The following is an 18,946-nucleotide window of genomic DNA, read 5'->3' as shown; positions in this document are numbered from 1 at the left end:
TAGCGCAATCTGCAGTTCCGCTTTAAACTCTGTATACACGATATATGAAACTCGGCCAAGGCCAATGATGTTGGCCTTTGCTGGGATGTGTACAACATTCCCTGACCCCTCCCAGCAATCCGACCTGGCTGGTCGTTTTCAGTCCTGTAAGGTGCATCTCTGAAGAATGTTTGTTTATGGAGAGTTCCGAAGCCATTGCAAATAATACCTGGTCTCCCAGAATGCCAGGATGCTTGGGGGGGCGGGGGGTAACTTCCACATAGCTAAACAGCCTAGGCTAACCATCACTGGCAGGGCTGGTCTACATACCAATATATAGCAATATATAGCTATAGGAAGTGTTTCTGATGCTGAAACCAGGAAAAAGACAGTAATTCCTTTATGTGCTGAATATTTACTGCATTTTACTATATGTTACTACAGTGCTGCTTTAACACTAGTGATTACATAGTTACATAGTTAGTTTGGGTAAAAAAAAAACCTACGTCCTTTGAGTTCAACCGGAAAACATGGTACATTAGCCTGCACCCTCTCATCCCAGATTAATATAACAGAATTTGGCTCCTTATCTGTATAATTTCTATTGAAATACTGTAATAGGATCAAAAGTTAAGAGATTTTACTTAATCAGTGGCAACTTATTTTGAGGGTTTTGTTTTTTTTTTCATTTTTTTTGCTTGCTCTGTAATGAAAAGTTTCTACACAAATTGTAAAATTAGAAAAAGATAAGGCGAAATAAAACTGTAGCTTAATTTTACCTCCCTAGCGGTATGGACAGATATATCCGTCCATAAAAACATGCTGTGAACAGTATAAACGTGCATACACATCAATACTCTCCTGCACTGCATATTAGACCCTTGCTTGACACATTTTGAACAAACACAGGGTCACTAATGACCAGCCCTTTGAGTATCAATATAGGAGTATTTGGCTCCACATTATTGGACCTAATGGTCAGTAAAAGAAACACAACTTTAATCGTGCCTAACAAGATTCACAAATTAATGTATAAAACCTCTAGTGTGGAGGTCTTGGCTTATCCCCCACAATAAGACATCTAATGTGGTGTAGCTATTCCACATAAAGGTTTAGAACCCTGCTGGTATAGGAGATGGTTGTAGCCACTAGCATTCAATCAGCTGTCATGTAGACTGCTAGCAGATGCTGCCTGTAGTCAGTACAGACCATCACCTACATATACATATCAGGAGGACATATAGAGGAGTGATAGTGCTATTTACACAGTGATTGTACAATGATCTTTAACATGTTTCACCCTACGGCTTTTTCAAAAAGTGCTATACATATATACAATGAGCATAGTGCACCCCCCACCAGCAAAATGTCCCCCAGCAAATAGCCCAAGTCAGAGCTGAGGCACTGTTTGCAGTGCAGGTTTAAATAGACTGAGAGAGAGGACAAGCACACCCACAGGGCGTGGCTACATGCATTAACCATTTCTATTCAGGTACACATCAGGGTTCTGATGTGTGTGAAGTGATGCGTATCTATGCGTCCTGCAGCCGGCGAGCCTATAAGCTATGAATGTCGACTGCACCTGCGACACATCACAAAGTCAGCTGTAGAGACATACCAAAAGGAGGGGGGGGGGGTTACAACAACCCATGTTATTAGGCCTAGCGCTGTTAGTCCGTATAAGACTGTGCTTCAATCCATATGCAAAGTGACAAATAAACGCATGATATGTATCAAACGTATATTCGATTGCTCATCTGAGCACTGCAATGCTGGCATTGCATCCATGCATTACATGCACTTTGGAAATTCAGCATCAGAGCCTCCACATAGATAAGTAGCAGTAACAATTATACACTTGCACCTTGTATCTTAGGGTAGAAGTCACATTGTGACTGACATGACATAACACATCATCTCGAATGATGTCTATCGATTTCCAGGTGAGTATATAGAGTGTATCTAAAAGTCTCAACCACTGTGCATTATGTCATTCTGATAGGTTCACATTAGATGTCTTATTGTGGGGGATAAGCCAAGACCTCCACACTAGAGGTTTTATACATTAATTTGTGAATCTTGTTAGGCACGATTAAAGTTGTGTTTCTTTTACTGACCATTAGGTCCAATAATGTGGAGCCAAATACTCCTATATTGATACTCAAAGGGCTGGTCATTAGTGACCCTGTGTTTGATTATTTTTCCCTGGTATATTTTCTCGGTTGTGTGCATAATCTTGACACATTTTGGCAAGTTACAGGAAAAAAAAGTTTTAAAAATAAATGTTATAACTTTTTGCCCAGAAATCCTGGGAAAATTGAACGCCAGGGAGGTACATTGGGGTTACAAGGTTTTCATCAAAATGAGTACTTACATGCCAGTGTAGTTGCTGCACAGTGATGCACCTGCCAAAGAGGAATATGCATTTATTAAACACATACTTATTAGAAGTTAGAACTTATCCTATTGTTAACATAAGAAATCATTAATAAAAAAGAATACTCACCGGCTTCTGCATATGAAGTGCACTAGAATAGTTTAGGAAAAAAAATGACAAATTATTTGTGATGTGTGAAGCATTGTCTTACTTTTAAAGGACATATAAATTGCACATAACTAGGAATTGGACCATTCTAAACTTGAACTTTTCGTTTTGGGGAAGTGTCACTTCTAGCCAATAGCCTTTTGTATCATTCAGTACATCCCTAGTTAAGATGATCAGTTCTGTCATCTTTCACCACTTTATCCACCACTACAGCATATCTATGTCCTCTGTGACTTCATCTAAGCCACGAAGACACAGATATAATTTGTGTAGCTGAAGCACAGCTGTGCATGATTGGGCTTGCTCCTGTGCAAAACCTCTGGCACTATGTGCTGCAGCACTAATTAGTGAAAGGGAACATATGTTCTCTGAGCCAATAAAAGTGATATTCACCATTAAAAAGGCTTTTATTTTCTCAGTTCATAGTGAAAAATACACACTGTAGCATTATTTCAGAATCAAATTTCCTCACCATAAATTGTGACAGAAACATAATCTAACTTTTGTAATAAACGGTAGAAATAGCCAAACAAAATGTGTGTTTTATATCCGCTGCAGTGGTTTTTATTTTTAAACTAGAATTGCTAAAACTGAGAAATAATGTGTTTGTTTTTTTCTATTTTTTCATAGTTTTTACCATTTAATTACATAGAAAAAAAATTGTTCAAAGGAAAAAATGCCATACAATGAAAGCCTAGTTTGTCTTGAAAAAAACGATACATATTTTATTCAGGTATCATAAGTAGGGATAACATAATTGCTGATTAAATAGGGACATAGCTAAAATGTCAAACCTGCTTTAGCCCATAAGGGGGAAACAATGGATGTGAAGTGGTTAATGTCAGGGTCAAGGAGAGGAAGTAGGTCAGGTTCTTGCAATTTCTAATGGTAAATTCACAAAAGGATAGGATAATTCCCTTGATAGCAAACAACTGCACACATCAATTTTTGGAAATCAGACAGGAAACATCTGCATGACAGAAAAGATAGGCTGTAAATCCAACCTTCAACAAGAAAGATACTGCCAGACGCGTGACCAACACACTGACTAGGTCACTGCAAAAGAGTCCATAGATGCAAAACGGCTGTCAGGTTGGTCTTTCCTTGGTAGCCAGTAGCCTACCTCTTTCTTTGGTTAGTCTTATAAAGAATAAAGCAAATACTAATAATCCTCCATGAGGAGATGGACTAGTCCAACTAGTTCCAGATCCGTCCGATTTTTTTTCTACCTAGTGTAAGTTACAGCAATATGTGTGCATGTGCATTTTAAATTGTAGTTTTTTGTGACAGCGGTCCTTTAAAAAGAGTCAGTAACGGCAGATGATTCTGTCCCCACGAGGGCTTTTATATATTTTTTTATATATTTATATTTTGTGGTCACATAGATATCACAATCAGCCAGGTCAACAGTCAAGATTTGGAAAACTGCTTTATCTTCTACATGAGACAATGTTTCTAACAATCACAACATTATAATATGTAAAAGAGATGGATCCTTACAGTATTGCTATCTGTTATGACTGCTCCTATTTCGGTTGACATTTCCATTGTCCAAGTGAAGATTTCTGTTCCTGACTTTGGAGAGAAAAAGAAATTGAAAATTAGAATCTATATTTCACTAAAAAATTGGAAGCATAACAAAGTAATGCCCCCTGAGATGATCAAGAGTATATGAACACATACAGTAGTAAAATGTGTGATCCTGCCAGATGCATATTATTTTATCTTTAAAAAAAAGTAAATTGTAAACTGTTTTCTGTCAAGCCATGTTCATCAATGCTAGGTGGCATGACCTCTACATCAATGCATATAGAAAAGTAACTTTGACTAACATGCAAGACTTGATATGGGAACTAGCCAATTCAACAATCTAATGTGTAGTTTTTTATTGAACATTAAGTTTTGAATCAGGATAATACCATTTAGTGGCTAACTTTAAAAGAAATGTATTGAACAATGTGAATAAAGTCAAAGAATGTGAAGAGTGTATATTATTTAAAACTAAGGTGTGGTCAATTCTTTCAAATTTGTGTGCGTGTGTTGTTTTTTTCCTTGGGGTAGAATGCACTTCATTTTTTTACATTATGAACCAAAAATAAGCAAAGACATCAGCAGTATGTTGTTCCCCAAGGCAGTTTTAGCAAAGATGAAATGAAAATAAGAGGAGGACTTTGAAAACAGACCCAAGAAGTTATATAGGTTCTAGATCAGTGTTTATCAACCTTATTTCAGTATGTACCTCTTTATTAATGCCTGTACTGGTTATTAACATTATCTCAAGTACCCCTAGACACATAGCTTTTTCTTAGGAGTACTCGGAACCAGAATCATTTATTTCGCCAAGTACAGAGGAATTGTACCCACAATTGTTTTTGGGTCGTACAAGTTCTAGAAGGAGGGAGGGGGGTTGGATGGTGAGAGTAAGGGGTGGAAATGTCTGATAGCCATGAGCCAAGGCTGCCATACTACACTGCCACAAGTCACACTTGGCAATCATCTGTTATCCCTAAGGAGACATGGGGGAGGGGGGACAGAGGGAGGCAAATGTTCAGCAGTGATGGCCCCTTCACAAAAGAAACCGGTGGTGATGGCTGGTGCCGTTGAGGATCCCGATTGTTGACACCTGGCAGTGCTCTATATTGGTGTATATTTTCAAACATTTCTTGATGGCTTTTATTTCCTATACCCATTCAAGTTTGCTTATACAATTTGTCTTTTTGCATTGCAAATCTTACTGTAATTCATTGATGATCACTTATTCTATTATCCTCTGAGCCCACCTAAAGTAGTCCTAAAGGTGCGTACACACGCACTACTTCCGCCAACGACGGGTCCGTCAGACCCTCCCGCTGGGCGGAAGTTCAGCCGACAGTATCACATGTGTATGCGCTGTTGGCAGACTGAGAAGACTGTTTCTGAACGATCCGTTGTTCAGAAACAGCCTTATCAGTCTGCCGACAGCGCATGCAGAGGCGCTACTGTCGGCTGAACGTCCGCCCAGCGGGAGGGTCTGATGGACCCATTGTTGGCGGAAGTAGTGCATGTGTATCTTCGGAAACTTAGGGTGCCTAAGTTTCCGAAGATGATTAAGAATTGCCCCTCTACAGTAGAATATAATGAAAATTAGTTAGTGGGTCTCCTTTTGCAAATTAAGCTCCAAATGATCTTATATATACAATAGACAATATAGTTAAAAAAAGATTTAAGTAATGTGGTGCTAATACTTACTATTTGGGTTGTCTGTCCATTTGCATAGTGATCTAAACAAAATTAAAAACGTGTTTAGTATTTGCTGCAAGTAAGTTGCATAGCCTCCATTGTATTTTGGCTAGCACTAGCTTTATAGAGACATTCCCTGAAAATGATTAATACAAAGAAGCTAGCCAGCCTACCTGCTTGCTGCACACTATTTTGGCAGTTGGACGGAGCAACTGCCATTCACTAAGTGCTTTTAAAATGAAAGAAAACCCTGAGAACCCCCCTATGAGAAGATGGGCTAGTCCAAAATCTGTCGGTAATGTCAGATTTCTACTACTTACTGTAAGAGGAAAGTAATTTATGGCTCATTTTACTCAGGGAGAAATGTACGTCTTATTTGTATGTGTTTTAAATTTTAAGATTTTTGAGACAGTTCCTCTTTAAAGAAAATCTGCATAGAACGAGCCTTTGCTAAGCATGCCCAGTTGCCCACACAGACCAAAGATTCCAGATCTAACCACATTTCTATAACCTAGAATGCAGGGACTGGGTCAGGCTTTTCGTCAAGTAAATATTCTTAAGTTTCCCTAGCAAAAAGGAATAAAAAGGTGGTGGGGCTTTCCATTCAAATTAGTTCTTTAAGGTACTGTATTTCTCGTGTTTTTTTAGCCATCGCTATTTAATTTTGAATTTATTATATGTATTATTCTTCAAAAGTCTATAAGTCAAGAAATATGGTCACCATGCCTGTATCTCTACCTCAATAAGATTGCTAAAAGGAAAGGTCTGTCACCCAGTGACCTTTTCAATTGAAAATACCCCCCTAAAACCCATAATAAACAGAATTTACCTGAGAGTAGAGTTCCAGAGAGAAATAGAAGGACAGATAAGGCTGATATTCTGCCCATTTTTGCAGACACCGGTCTGTGTCCGGCTGTATCTTAGTTCCCCTTCTTCCTGCAGGATAAATTTAGTGATGATGTTTAATTGAACAACCTGATAAACTGTCAGGTTAAACATGATTCCTTATCTGCATGTGCAAAAATTAAAAGCATTCATTACAAGCATAAGTCGAACAGTTCCAGAACCAATACACATGATTTCTATTGAGGTTTTTTCATTTAACCAGGTCATGGTTCATCTAATGGACGCCTCCTTATGTTCTAAAAGAAGTTTTTTTCACTTTTACTTAGCAACTGATCAATGAAGTAGATTTGTTACAAATTATAAGTCCTAAATTAATCCAATTACTCCAGCTAACAGACAAACTAATTAACACACTTCATACATGTGTTTATTGTTTAAGTGCCTGGATGAACTGTTCATTTTCTTAAAAATGTATATGTAAGCATGATAAGATGGAATTGTAAGTTGACGATGAATTTTAGTTATACTTCTCACTCTCCTGTTTAGTTATACTTCTTTCAGTTTGACATGGATAGTTGCTCTCACCTTTCCTGCAAGCTTGTTACCTTCTCTGTCCTAAATATGCACCAACCATCCTCTGGAGAGAGTCCATTTTCTTTCAGCCAAGAACTTAAATTGTTACAGGAGTGATCCAAGCTTAAAAGAAAAAAAAGATCCACTTACCTGGGGCTTCCTCCAGCCCGTGGCAGCCGTTCTGTGCCCTCGCCGCAGCTCCGGTGGCTCCCGGTCTTCTCCGCTGGTGCAGCTGACCTCGGCGCAGTGTAGCACCAAAGAAGTTGACCCGGAACCGGACCTAGCGAGGTCGGCTGCGCCAGCGGAGAAGACCAGGAGCCAACGGAGCTGCGGCGAGGGCACAAGACGGCTGCCATGGGCTGGAAGAAGCCCCAGGTAAGTGGATCTTTTTTTTAAGCTTGGATGTTTCCTTTAACATTTGTGTAACAAGTACCAATTGACTGGAGTGTTGGCTGGAGTAAGTGGATTAACAATACGTAATACCTGCTTAGGTATCTCCTCTACTCACCAAAACTGAAGACGTTGCTCTGTAAAAGTAATAAAGTATCTCCTAGAACACAATGTGGTGTCTAGTTGTAGCTTTTTTTGTTTTAATCAAATTTTGAAAGCCCCCATCAGCCGAGCTTTACCCTGGAGCCCCCTAGCATCGCACTTTGGTTTCCAAGGATTCTGATTTCCATGGGCTACCACCATTATGTGTGCTTTACTTGTTGTAAAGAATGTACTGTACATTCTTTACACCTTGTAAAGCACACATAATGGAAATTATTACCAAGATAACATTAATGAAGATGCAGTAACTGATGCAAGGGCTCCACCCGTATTCCCCCATCCCCCCAATCAATATAGAAGAGTTGAGATGAGCTTCAATTTTGTCTTTCCATATAAGTTCCCCCTCACTTGAAACTGACCCAGTTGAGTCCAGTAGCTGCCGCTTAATTCGCTTTTAGCTGGTTAACCACCTAAGCCTATAGATAGGAGCTGCTAAAGGCAAACTGGATGAGTATTCTTGTCCATTGTTTAAGTGGCTGTGTGCACATGTGTGACGGCCACTCTCTGAGTGATGGAATTTCCATGTCGGTGGTTGGGGAAGGGAAGCAAGGCTTCCCCGAACCAACCGCAGTGCCTTTAATGAATTGACATGACCCCAATCAGGGCCATGTCCATTCATTATAAAGAACGTGAATGAACAGTGTAAAAAAAAAAAAAACACTTCCTGGGAGTGTTTCTAGCACCATCTAGTGGTGAAAAGTTGAAATTACACACACCACTGATTTTTATTTAAAAAGAATAATATAATTAATCCCTTCCAAAACTCCCCTGCAACATGGCCCACCTTGTAAAGCAAAATTTTCTTCAACCTTCTGGTTAACTGTAGTGATGAGCAAACATTTCGCATAGATGTCATTTTGCATCGAAATTCACACTTACAATGTGAAATCGTAATGCGAAATTTCGGGAAAAATCTTTATTAATTTTGTTTGTAATTGTAATCATTCATAATTTCGTGTAATTTTCATGTAATTTTTGCGTAATTTTGTTTCAATTTTAGTGGTTAATAGCACAGCTAGACATGTTGCCACCAAAATTGCTACATATGTTAAGGAGAATAGTGGGTGCAAGCCCAAAAAATAATTTTTCAAAAAGACCTTGTAATTTTTGAGAAAATATATTTTAAAATGCAGAGGAAAAACATTTTTTCTTAGTATTTTTTAAATCGATTTTCTCAAAAACTACAAGGGCTTTTTGAAAAGTAATTTTGCTTCTCATACTTTGAGTCACTGAACAAAAATCAGTATGCAGATTGGATGTTTTCATGTTTTCACCTAAATCTAACCTCACTTACTGCCTTGTTGTCCCAGGGTGTGACTCAAACTACACTACAAAAGATTTATGTGGCAGCCAGGCAGTATAAATTATTTCAAAGACATAATGATGGCAGCTGCCACATTCCTCTCACTACAGGTTTTCTGTGACATCTGCTGACATTTAAACAAGCCTTCCATGAGAGCTTATTAAAGGGACTCTGAAGTGAAAATCAACTTATGATATTATTTGTATGTGTAGTACAGCTAAGAAATAGAACATTAGTAGCTAGGTTATAAGTCTCATATTGTTTCCAGTACAGGAAGAGTTAAGAAACGTCCATTGTTATCTATGCAAAAGAGCTTCTCTGAGCTCTCCAACCAAACTTGGTTGTCTACATTGCTATTTTCTGAAGCAATTATACATCAAAGAAACAGTGAAAGCCAACTTCAGATAAGATTTTGAACTTCAGAGTTCAGAGTTCAAAGGGTCATTAGCTCTACTCTGTTTCATAGTTGAAAATGCAGAGTATAGTTTGTAAACTGCAAATATTAGAGAATGATGCAGGGTTATACGAAAAAAGGCTGTATAACTGAAAATAAAAATATGAGACTCTTTTCTTTGCTACTAATGTTCTATTAATTATCCGTACTACACATACAATTCCTTATATCATCCTTTTTTTTCTCGTTTCAGTGTTGCTTTAATAAGGGCCTGGTGGGTTTAACAACAGGTGTCAATAAGTATGATGTATATATTATTGATTGGGTCATATCAGGAGAACATAAGTAACTTATTAACAGGACACTTCGAACCTTATTAAGGCTTCTTTACCACAGACTGTTGAGCTGTGTGCTCAGCAATCAGTTACCTAAGCATGCTAGATTCTCGGCAGCCGGGATTTATCTCGCGTGTGTACGAAGCTTTAGGCCTCTTTTCCACGGATAGTTGAACTTTGTGCTCGGCAAGCAGTTACCAGGCAGCAGTGAGTAGTTATCAGGCAGCAGCAAGCAGTTACAAGGCAGCAGTGAACAGTTATCAGGCAGCAGTGAGCAGTTGCCAGGCCGAAGCAAGCAGTTGTGAGAGTTTGAGAGGCATTTCACTGCCTACCAACTGTCAGTGGAAAAAAGGGCCATTGGGGGCCATACATGGTACAATAAAAACGTTCGATTATCCCGTTTATTCAATCTAAATGATCGAATTGAATGAAAGTTGAAAAAAAAATTTCGATCAAGAAACTTGGACGATTACCCTGTTTTTTCGAGGAAAATCAGATCAGACATGCTGGAAAAATCTTTATATTCGATCTAACGGAATAATCGAAACTAAATTATCTAATCGAAAAAAAATGAAAAATTGTACCATGTATGGCCACCCTTATGGTGGCCATACACGGTACAATAAAAACTTTCGATTTTCCCGTTTATTCGATCTAAATGATCGAATTGAATGAAAGTTGAAAATTATTTTTTTTTCGATCAAGAAATTCGAACGATTATCCCATTTTTTCGGGAAAAATGATCGGACATGCTGGAAAAATCTTTATATTCGATCTAACTGAATAATCGAACTAAAAGGTTCGTACACACATGCGACTATAGTCGTTTGTAACGATCGTTCCCCGATCTTTACCAACGACGATCGTTACAAAAAACGAACCACCGACTATTAAGTCTAACGACGAACGAGCCAAATCGCTACAAAAGAAAGTTCTGTCTCGGCGGATTTTAACCAACGACGATCGTTTGCAAAAGTAGTACATCGTTGGAAACGATCGTTTGTACCAGGCTGGACATGCGCATTTCACTTTTTCTCCAGGGAACTTTACAATTTTATGCGCAGGCGCATTAAGTGCTTTTACGTGGTGTAACGTTCGTTCTAACGATGTGATCGTTACACACTTTTTAGAACTAACTTTACTCCGGTCGTTCTTTCCTCAATTAAAAGATTGTTCGTCGTTAACAACGAACGATCGTAGTCGCATGTGTGTACGTAGCATTAGTCTTGCGCAAAATGACTTTTCATTGTTAGGGATGTGTGAAGAGTTCTCCTATCAGCTAATTGGCTTCATCCAGTCGGGCCAGCGAATCACTGAACAATTACTACAATTCCTGCTAAACCAGCTGAGCTGCTAGCTGCGATCTGTGTACACTAAACTATGTCTCTCTGGTGGCACTGATTTGCATTAGGGAGATGCTCATGACTATTTATTTGTTATCGCTTCTTTATTATGCTCTTTTTAATTTGTTCCTTGTATTGAATAAGACTGATGGTCACATCATTATACGTTTCTTTTTTTATTCCTCTGGCACCACTCCAAGTGGAATACACACACATAATCAATATTCATTGCTGTCAGACAGATAATCTTAGTTATTAACATGGCATCCAAATACTATAAGTCACATCTCAATCTGGAAGAGGAGCTATTGCATAAAATTACACACATCAAAGCAGCTCATTGTTCAATTACATTTACATTTTCTTGCACAAGCAACAGTAAAAGAATGCAACATAACTTTTCAGAATGCTTCACATACTTGTTTTCTTTATGTAAAAATGCTCACTTCAATGTACAATTAATCTGATTATAGAAACTGGTAGGGTTTCAATTATAATTTAAAGGACACCTGAAGCGAGAGGAATATGGAGGCTGCCATATTTATTTCCTTTTACACAATGCAAGTTGCTTGACCATCATGCTGATCTTTTGCCTCAAATACTTTCAGTCACAGCCCTAAACAAGCATGCAGCAGATCAGGTGTTTCTGAAAACGTTGTCAGATCTGATAGGATTTGCTGCATGCTTGTTTCTGGTGTGATTTAGACACTACTGCAGCCAAATAGATCAGCAAGGCTGCAAGGCAATTGGTATTGTTTAAAAGAAAATATAATATGGCTGCCTATATATACTTAGTTATCACTTCAGGTTACCTTTAAATATGGGCCTACTAATAAAGGGCAGACTGGGAACCAGCTGTCTTTTGCTAATAAACATTTAAGGCATTTTTGTTGATATTGAAAATGGAAAATAAAACACACCTATTTTTCTTTAGTATGTTAACTATTTTTAAATACATTTATATGGCAGATCACCGCGTTCTCTAAAAAGGGTGATCACACCCGTTTGTTGAATAACGGGAAACATTTTTATACCATTTTTTTTGGCACTTTTGGTATTTCTCTCTTATTTTTGGTCATTTTAATAAGGCTACGTTCACAGTGGTGCGCTGCGGGGAACCGCAATGGATGCGTAGTAACGGTTAACATTGCACTGCAATGTAAAACTTGTGCAATGTTCACAACGTGTCGGTGCGATCTGACAGACAGCAGCATCCCAATCAGTGCATTACTGCATAACGCATGCACTAAAAATGATGGTGAAGCATACTTTTCATTTACTGTATGCTTCACTTTATGCAATGTAACAGTCAACTTTTAACAGTCAACTCCCACTGAGAACATGGCATTAAAGTCAAGGAGGCTTCTGTTTTTCACTATTCCACTGTTCACTACTTTCACACATGTCATGATTTGCTCTTTAGTGCATTTCAGTGGAAAGCCTTTTTCTCCACTGTAGGGTATATGCTGTACATTGCATAATTTTTAAGCATCGATTGCCAGAAAAAAAACTCTTCCCTTTTTTAATAATGTAGAGATAATGTAATGTAAAAGGGTGATTAAATCCCAGGTCTTCTCTTTTTATAAATAGGTCCCTTCTGATCGCTTAGAATTTATCTGAAGACATAAATCCTGAGGAGTTAAAGAGTTACCTTTTCTAATAGTATGATTTGCTTTTAATTTTTTTTGTTGTTGTTGTTTTTTGCTAAATTAGCATGGAGAAAAAAGGTTTTAAAAAAAATATATATTAACTTGAATGCATACAATTTCAATTGCAATTTATAATTCTTAATTTGTAATATATAATATTATTAAAATGGCTACTTTAAAATAATGGAACATCTTTAAACATTAATACCATAACGCATAATATAAAATTAAGTTAAATTCTAACTTTCGAATAGCCAGTATAAATTATTTGCAACTTAATAGATCATTTACAAAAATAAATAAAGAGACAAAAATGAATTAAGAACTGAAGAAACAGACCTTATTTACTTAACTTAGAATTTTACCTGTCATTTTTTTTAAATCACTAAAATAAAACTCAAATATGTAAAACGTGAGGAACATAGTGGACAAAAAAATGTTGTCTTGTAATGCGAATATGAGAGATTTTCTGTAAGATCCATTTTAGTGCATACGATGGGATAGTAACAGCTAAAATAACTTACTGTAGGTGTCTGTTGTCTGCACCTGTCTTGGAACCAAAAAGAAGGAGACTGGTGCTTTGTCATTTATGTGAGGAGTACTTATAGCCTGACTTGAGGCATAAGGTTACAGGTGAGTTATGCTGCTAACTATTTGGACAGTTATCAAAAGGCCCAGCCCAATCATAGGCTGTTGTGTGTGTCACTACATTCCAAGCATGTACCGTGCATCACTGCAAGTGCTCTGGCCTTAGGAGCATTTCTCCTGTCCCTACCCTGTAGGAGAGGAGTTAAAGCAAAGGGCCTACACAATAAACTGGAACAGCAAAATTTAGAGCAGTAGCAACTATTCAAAACAAACAAGGCAAAATACAGGCACCCTTTTAATAACATTTCATTTTTAAATGCAAATTTTTGTGTGTATTTTGTTTTTATTTATTCAAAACTTCTCTTGCTTACACTAATGTTAATTTTTGGCGACTATTTTATTTATTTATTTATTGTATTTATAAAGCGCCAACAAATTACGCAGCGCTGGACATTAGTTTAGGTTACAGACAATATTTAGGGGTGGCATACAGCAAAATGACAATACAGGAATACAAGAAAGACCAGATCACCCAGCACAGTATGAGTACAAGGTAATGCTTAGTCAGTCACTGGATGGGAGCATGAAGATTAGGCAAGTTAGGTTCACTCAGATGCATAGCATGGGTTCACAGTAATGGAAGTGCATGATCAGGTAGGACACAAAAGGAGGAGGACCCTGCCCAAAGGCTTACAATCTAGAGGGAGAGGTAAGGACACGAAAGGTAGCGGACCAGAGTTCAGCTGTGGGGTTTAGAGCACTTGTGAGGGGTAGTAGGTCAGAGTGAAAAGGTGAGTTTTGAGGGCTTTCTTGAAGATGTTGACGGAGGGGGCTGCCCTAATGGGTGGAGACAGGGAGTTCCATAGTGTTGGAGCAGCTCTTGAGAAGTCCTGGAGGTGTGCATGGGACTGGGTAATGCGGGGGGCGGTTAGGCAAAGTTCATTGGAAGAGCGGAGTGAGCGGCTAGGTGTATACCTCTGAGAAAGATCAGAAATGTATGTTGGACAGGTTTTGTGGACAGATTTGTAGGTCAGACACAGTATCTTGAATCTGATTCTGGACTGGATAGGAAGCCAGTGGAGAGATTCAAGGAGGGGATCCGCCGTGGTGGAGCGATGGGAGGGGTGGATAATTCTGGCTGCCGCATTCATGATGGACTGCAGTGGGGCTGTTTGGGTCATAGGGAGACCAGACAGCAGGGCATTGCAGTAGTCAAGACGGGAAATTATGAGGGCATGGATGAGGAGTTTGGTGGTGACAGAGGTCAGGAAAGGGCGAATCTTACAGATGTTACGAAGGTGGAAGTTGCAGGACTTTGTGAGGTTTTGGATGTGGGGAGTGAAGACTACATTTATTGCAATTTTAGGGCCCTGAGTTTATTATTTTATTTTATTATTCTAATTATCATTATTATTATTGATTTATATAGCGACATCATCTTCCGTGGCACTGTACAACAGCATACACGGTATAACAATACAAAGTATACAACAAACAATACAAAGTATACAACAGACAATGGTGGATTACCTCTGATGCAGTGATAAAAATCAACTACAGAGGTTTACAGAGGGGTGGGAGGTATGCAAACACATTACACAGCACTGTGAGACAAAAGGAGAAGAGAACCCTGGCCAAAAGGCCTTACAGCCTAAAGGTATAAGGGTATCCGGCTTGGCAAGTTATCAGCTCACAGCTCCTATGCCCCAATCTTGAATCCGCTTGAATGGGAGGTGAAGAGCAACACCTGCCTGACTTCGGTTACACCCAGGCCTTGTAGGTGCAAGGTATAGGAACTGAACGTAGAGTGAACTATGTAACTCATCAGAACCTAACAGGAGATAGCGAAAGTCCAGTAACAAGCCAAGGTCATACACGTTATATCAGAAGTATCAAGAAACACTAGGAGCAGACAATTTCAGGGTCAGGAAATCCAAGGTCGATGCAGGCGGCAGAAAGAGAGTGGTCAGATTCCAGGCAGAGGGTTGGTACAAGCAGCAGACAGAGAGTAGTCAGATTCCAGGCAAAGGGTCAGTACATGAATAATCCAATACAAGTAATCACACCCAGCAAAAGCACACAGCCTAAGCTATCATGGGCAACAAGTGAATGAAGCAGACAGACTTAAATATCAGTATCCACCAATCAGTGGCTGGGCACTCGCTCTTTGCACCAATCAGCACACAACAGCCCTGCCTGAGTGACAGCTGACTAACAGATCAGCTGACACTAAATACAAAGTCTACCTATGTGTCAGCTGACTAAAACTGTCAGCTGACACTAGCTCTTCCTCTTTCTTAAAGAATAGGATGGACATTTGCTCCAAAACGTTTGTCCCCTTCCAGCTCTGTAACGCATGGAGTGAGGAGCGGCGCGCAGCCCCATTGGGAAGGACGCCGGCGTTGCTAGGGGCTGCGCGCACAGATGCGTAAGAAGACGGAGCGGCCTGTCTCTCGCCGCGAGAGTGTTCAGGTAAGTCCCTGACAGTACACCCCCCCCCCCCCACGAGGAGTGGTCTCCAAACACTCCAATCTTGGTGTATCAGGAAATTTCGAATAAAAATATTTAAGTTAACAATTAGCATGTACCTGCTTAGCCGGAATTCATGATCTCTCCTCTGGTCCATACCCTTTCCATTCAATGAGAAACTGAAGAGAATTTCTCACAAGATTTTCTCTACCTCTTGCTCTCCATCAATTTCAACTGGAGGAGGTGAAGCTTCCGACAAATCAATATTAGCTGCAGATTTCAAAAGGGACACATGAAAAGAATCAACCAATCTAATGGAAGAAGGCAATTTAACTCTGTAAGTGACCTGATTTATCTTTTCTGAAAATGGATATGGACCAATGAACCTGGGAGCTAATTTTGTAGAAGGCTGTTGGAGTGGAATATTACGGGTAGATACCCAAACTAAATCCCCTGGAGCAAACTCCGACTCAGGAGAGCGATGAATGTCAGCAAAGGTTTTTTGACGTTTAACAGCAACTTTTAAATTTTCCTGTACCTGCTTCCAAACATCTGGAAAATGAGCGACCCATTCCTCCAGACTAGGAATTTCAGAGTATGGACCAGAGAGAGAGAGCAGAATCTTGGATTGATACCATAAATTATTTGAAATGGTGATAATTTAGTGGAGCTTTTATGTAAATTATTGATAGCAAATTCAGCAAATGATAAATAATCTGCCCAATTCTCTTGACAACTAGGCACAAAACATCTTAAATATTGTCCTAAAGATTGATTCATTCTTTCTGTGTGACCATTGGTTTCTTAGTGGAATCCAGAAGAGAAAGATAATGACATACCAAGATGAGTACAAAATGCATGCCAAAATAGAGATACAAACTGTACCCCCCCCCCCCCCCCCCGATCAGAAACTATATTCTCAGGCATTCCATGTAACCTGAAAATATTATTAATAAAGAGCTGTGCTAACTCTTTAGCAGATGGAAGTTTATGTAAAGGCACAAAATGGGTAATTTTAGTAAACCTATCAACAACTACCCAGATTACTGTATATCCTTTAGAAACTGGTACGTCTACTATGAAGTCCATAGCAATGTGAGTCCATGGTCTATTAGGAATGGGCAAAGGTTGAAGCAACTCCTGAGGTGAAGTGTGAGAGGATTTACTGCGTGCGCAAACAGGACAAGCTTTGATAAAGGCAGTAGTATCATTGGTTAAAGAAGGCCACCAGACAAGACGTTTGAGCAAATCTATAGTTCTTTTCTCCTGGGTGACCTGCATAGTTTTACTACTATGACACTGTTCTAAAACCTGTAATCTGAGGTTGAGAGGAACAAATAGGCGACCAGATGGTGTTGCTTGAGGAGCCTCATCCTGCACTGTGGACAACTGACCAAACAAGTCAGGTGACAATTCACAATTAATGACAGCAGCGTTTTAAGGGCAGAAATCACATTGAATGCTAAATTGCAGGCCTAAAGTGCTTTAAAACATCTTGCATGTGTATACATCAATCAGGGAGTGTAATTAGAGTACTGCTTCACAATAGTAACATCAACAAATTCTTGATATACATTAGGAATTTTCCCAGGACCTAGGTCTACAGCAAGTAATGGGAGATTTTTATGGCAATTCTTAGAACAAAAAGATGACCAAGTGACAAGTTGTTTAGACTGCCAATCAATCACTGGATTATGTTTAGGCAACCAAGGAAGACCTAGGACCACCGGACAAGAGGGTATCTTGAGATGAAAAAATGAATGGACTCAGAATGGAATAACCCCACTACTGACTACTACTTCAGGGGGTTCAGTGATTAATTGACAGTTTTGAAGGGGAGTGTCATCAATTGCAGTAACACATATATTTTCAGACAAGATAGAAGTCGGGAATTGATGGGCTAAATCAGAATCTAAAAAATTCCCCGCAGCCCCACAATCAACAAAGGCCTGACAATTATGAGTTTTTATGAGTTTTATCCGCCCAAACTATAGAAACAGGAATCAAAACTCGTTAATTTTTTAGAGGAAATACCTGCCCGCTTAGGTGAGTTTCCTCGACCTCACCTAAGCGCTGAAGTTTTCCGGCTTCTTTCTCTTGTTAGGACACTCCCGAGCAAAGTGCCCTGAACCCCCACAATACAGACATAAACCTTCATTACGCCTTCTAGTCTTTTCAGTGGTAGAAAGCTTGGAAACGCCCAGTTGCATGGGTTCTGGCTCATCTAAAGCTGGTGGTTTAGGAGGAGATACAGGAAGTGGAGGAGTTGCAGGAACTGAGACAGTCCAATTTGGATGGAAAGAGGCAGACTTCTCATGACGTCTCTCTCTGAAACAAAGGTTTATCTGGATAGACAGTTTGATAAGGTCTTTTAAAGTATCAGGTACCCCTACTCTGGCTAGTTCATCCTTTAATTGTTCAGAAAGACCCAGCCTGAACTAGTGCTTTAAAGCTGCATCATTACAGAGGGTGTCACCACCAGACCATGGGCAGAAATCAGTGACATGTTCCTCCACTGGACATTTACCCTGACGGAGTGTCTGAAGAGCCATCTCAGCTGCAACCCCCGAACCAGGATCATCCTTTAACTCAGCTAAAGCCTCAAAGAGTGTAGCAGTGGTAGAGAGTGCTGGATGTTGTTGGTCAACCATACGGAGTGCCAAAGCCTGTAGCTCGCACTGCAATAGAGAGATGATGTCTCCAACATGGGCACTTTCATTGGCATAAGTCCATGGCAACAGTGTAAAATGTAAATAACAGGCACTATGAAATAGTTTGAACTTGGTTCTGTCCCCTGAAAACCTCTCAGGCAGAGGAAGCTTAAGTTCTGGGGCAAGAGGACGAGCTTGATCAACTGGAATCGGAACTGGAACTGGATTACTTTGAGGTGCAAGAGTTGAAGCAGCAGGAAGAACAGGAGGTGGGGTAGGCACAGGATTGTGCAACTGTTCCTGAATTTGCGAAGATTTTTTTTAACTTCTTCCACAGAAATAGGGAGTTGAGCAATCATTTCACATAAGGCCTCCATCTATGAACATTCCCCGTTAATGTTCCTCTTGAATAAGTATGAGATTGTGCCCCGTGATAATGTCAGGCTTGACAAGTTATAAGCTCACAACTCAGCTCCTATGCTCCAATCTACCACCACCTT

At 39.4% G+C, this 18,946-nt stretch overlaps 1 protein-coding gene across 1 annotated transcript in view; it reads right to left on the bottom strand.

Annotated features, from left to right (window-relative positions):
- Positions 1 to 13,307, bottom strand: part of LOC137524388 (uncharacterized) — a 173,901-nt gene extending 160,594 nt beyond the window's left edge. Inside the window, exons 1-6 of the mRNA XM_068244164.1 lie at positions 13,263 to 13,307; positions 6,573 to 6,679; positions 5,753 to 5,784; positions 4,025 to 4,099; positions 2,486 to 2,507; positions 2,354 to 2,384 (exon numbers count right to left, since the gene is read on the bottom strand). Of these exons, the coding sequence (XP_068100265.1) occupies positions 2,354 to 2,384; positions 2,486 to 2,507; positions 4,025 to 4,099; positions 5,753 to 5,784; positions 6,573 to 6,630 (218 nt within the window). The 5' untranslated portion in view covers positions 6,631 to 6,679; positions 13,263 to 13,307. The remainder of the gene's footprint in view (positions 1 to 2,353; positions 2,385 to 2,485; positions 2,508 to 4,024; positions 4,100 to 5,752; positions 5,785 to 6,572; positions 6,680 to 13,262) is intronic.
- Positions 13,308 to 18,946: the final 5,639 nt, after the last annotated feature.

Source organism: Hyperolius riggenbachi, chromosome 7 (genome assembly GCF_040937935.1).
Source record: "Hyperolius riggenbachi isolate aHypRig1 chromosome 7, aHypRig1.pri, whole genome shotgun sequence".
Lineage (NCBI taxonomy): Eukaryota > Metazoa > Chordata > Amphibia > Anura > Hyperoliidae > Hyperolius > Hyperolius riggenbachi.
Note: the sequence above shows the minus strand (reverse complement) of the source record. Positions and strands in the feature narration are given on the sequence as shown.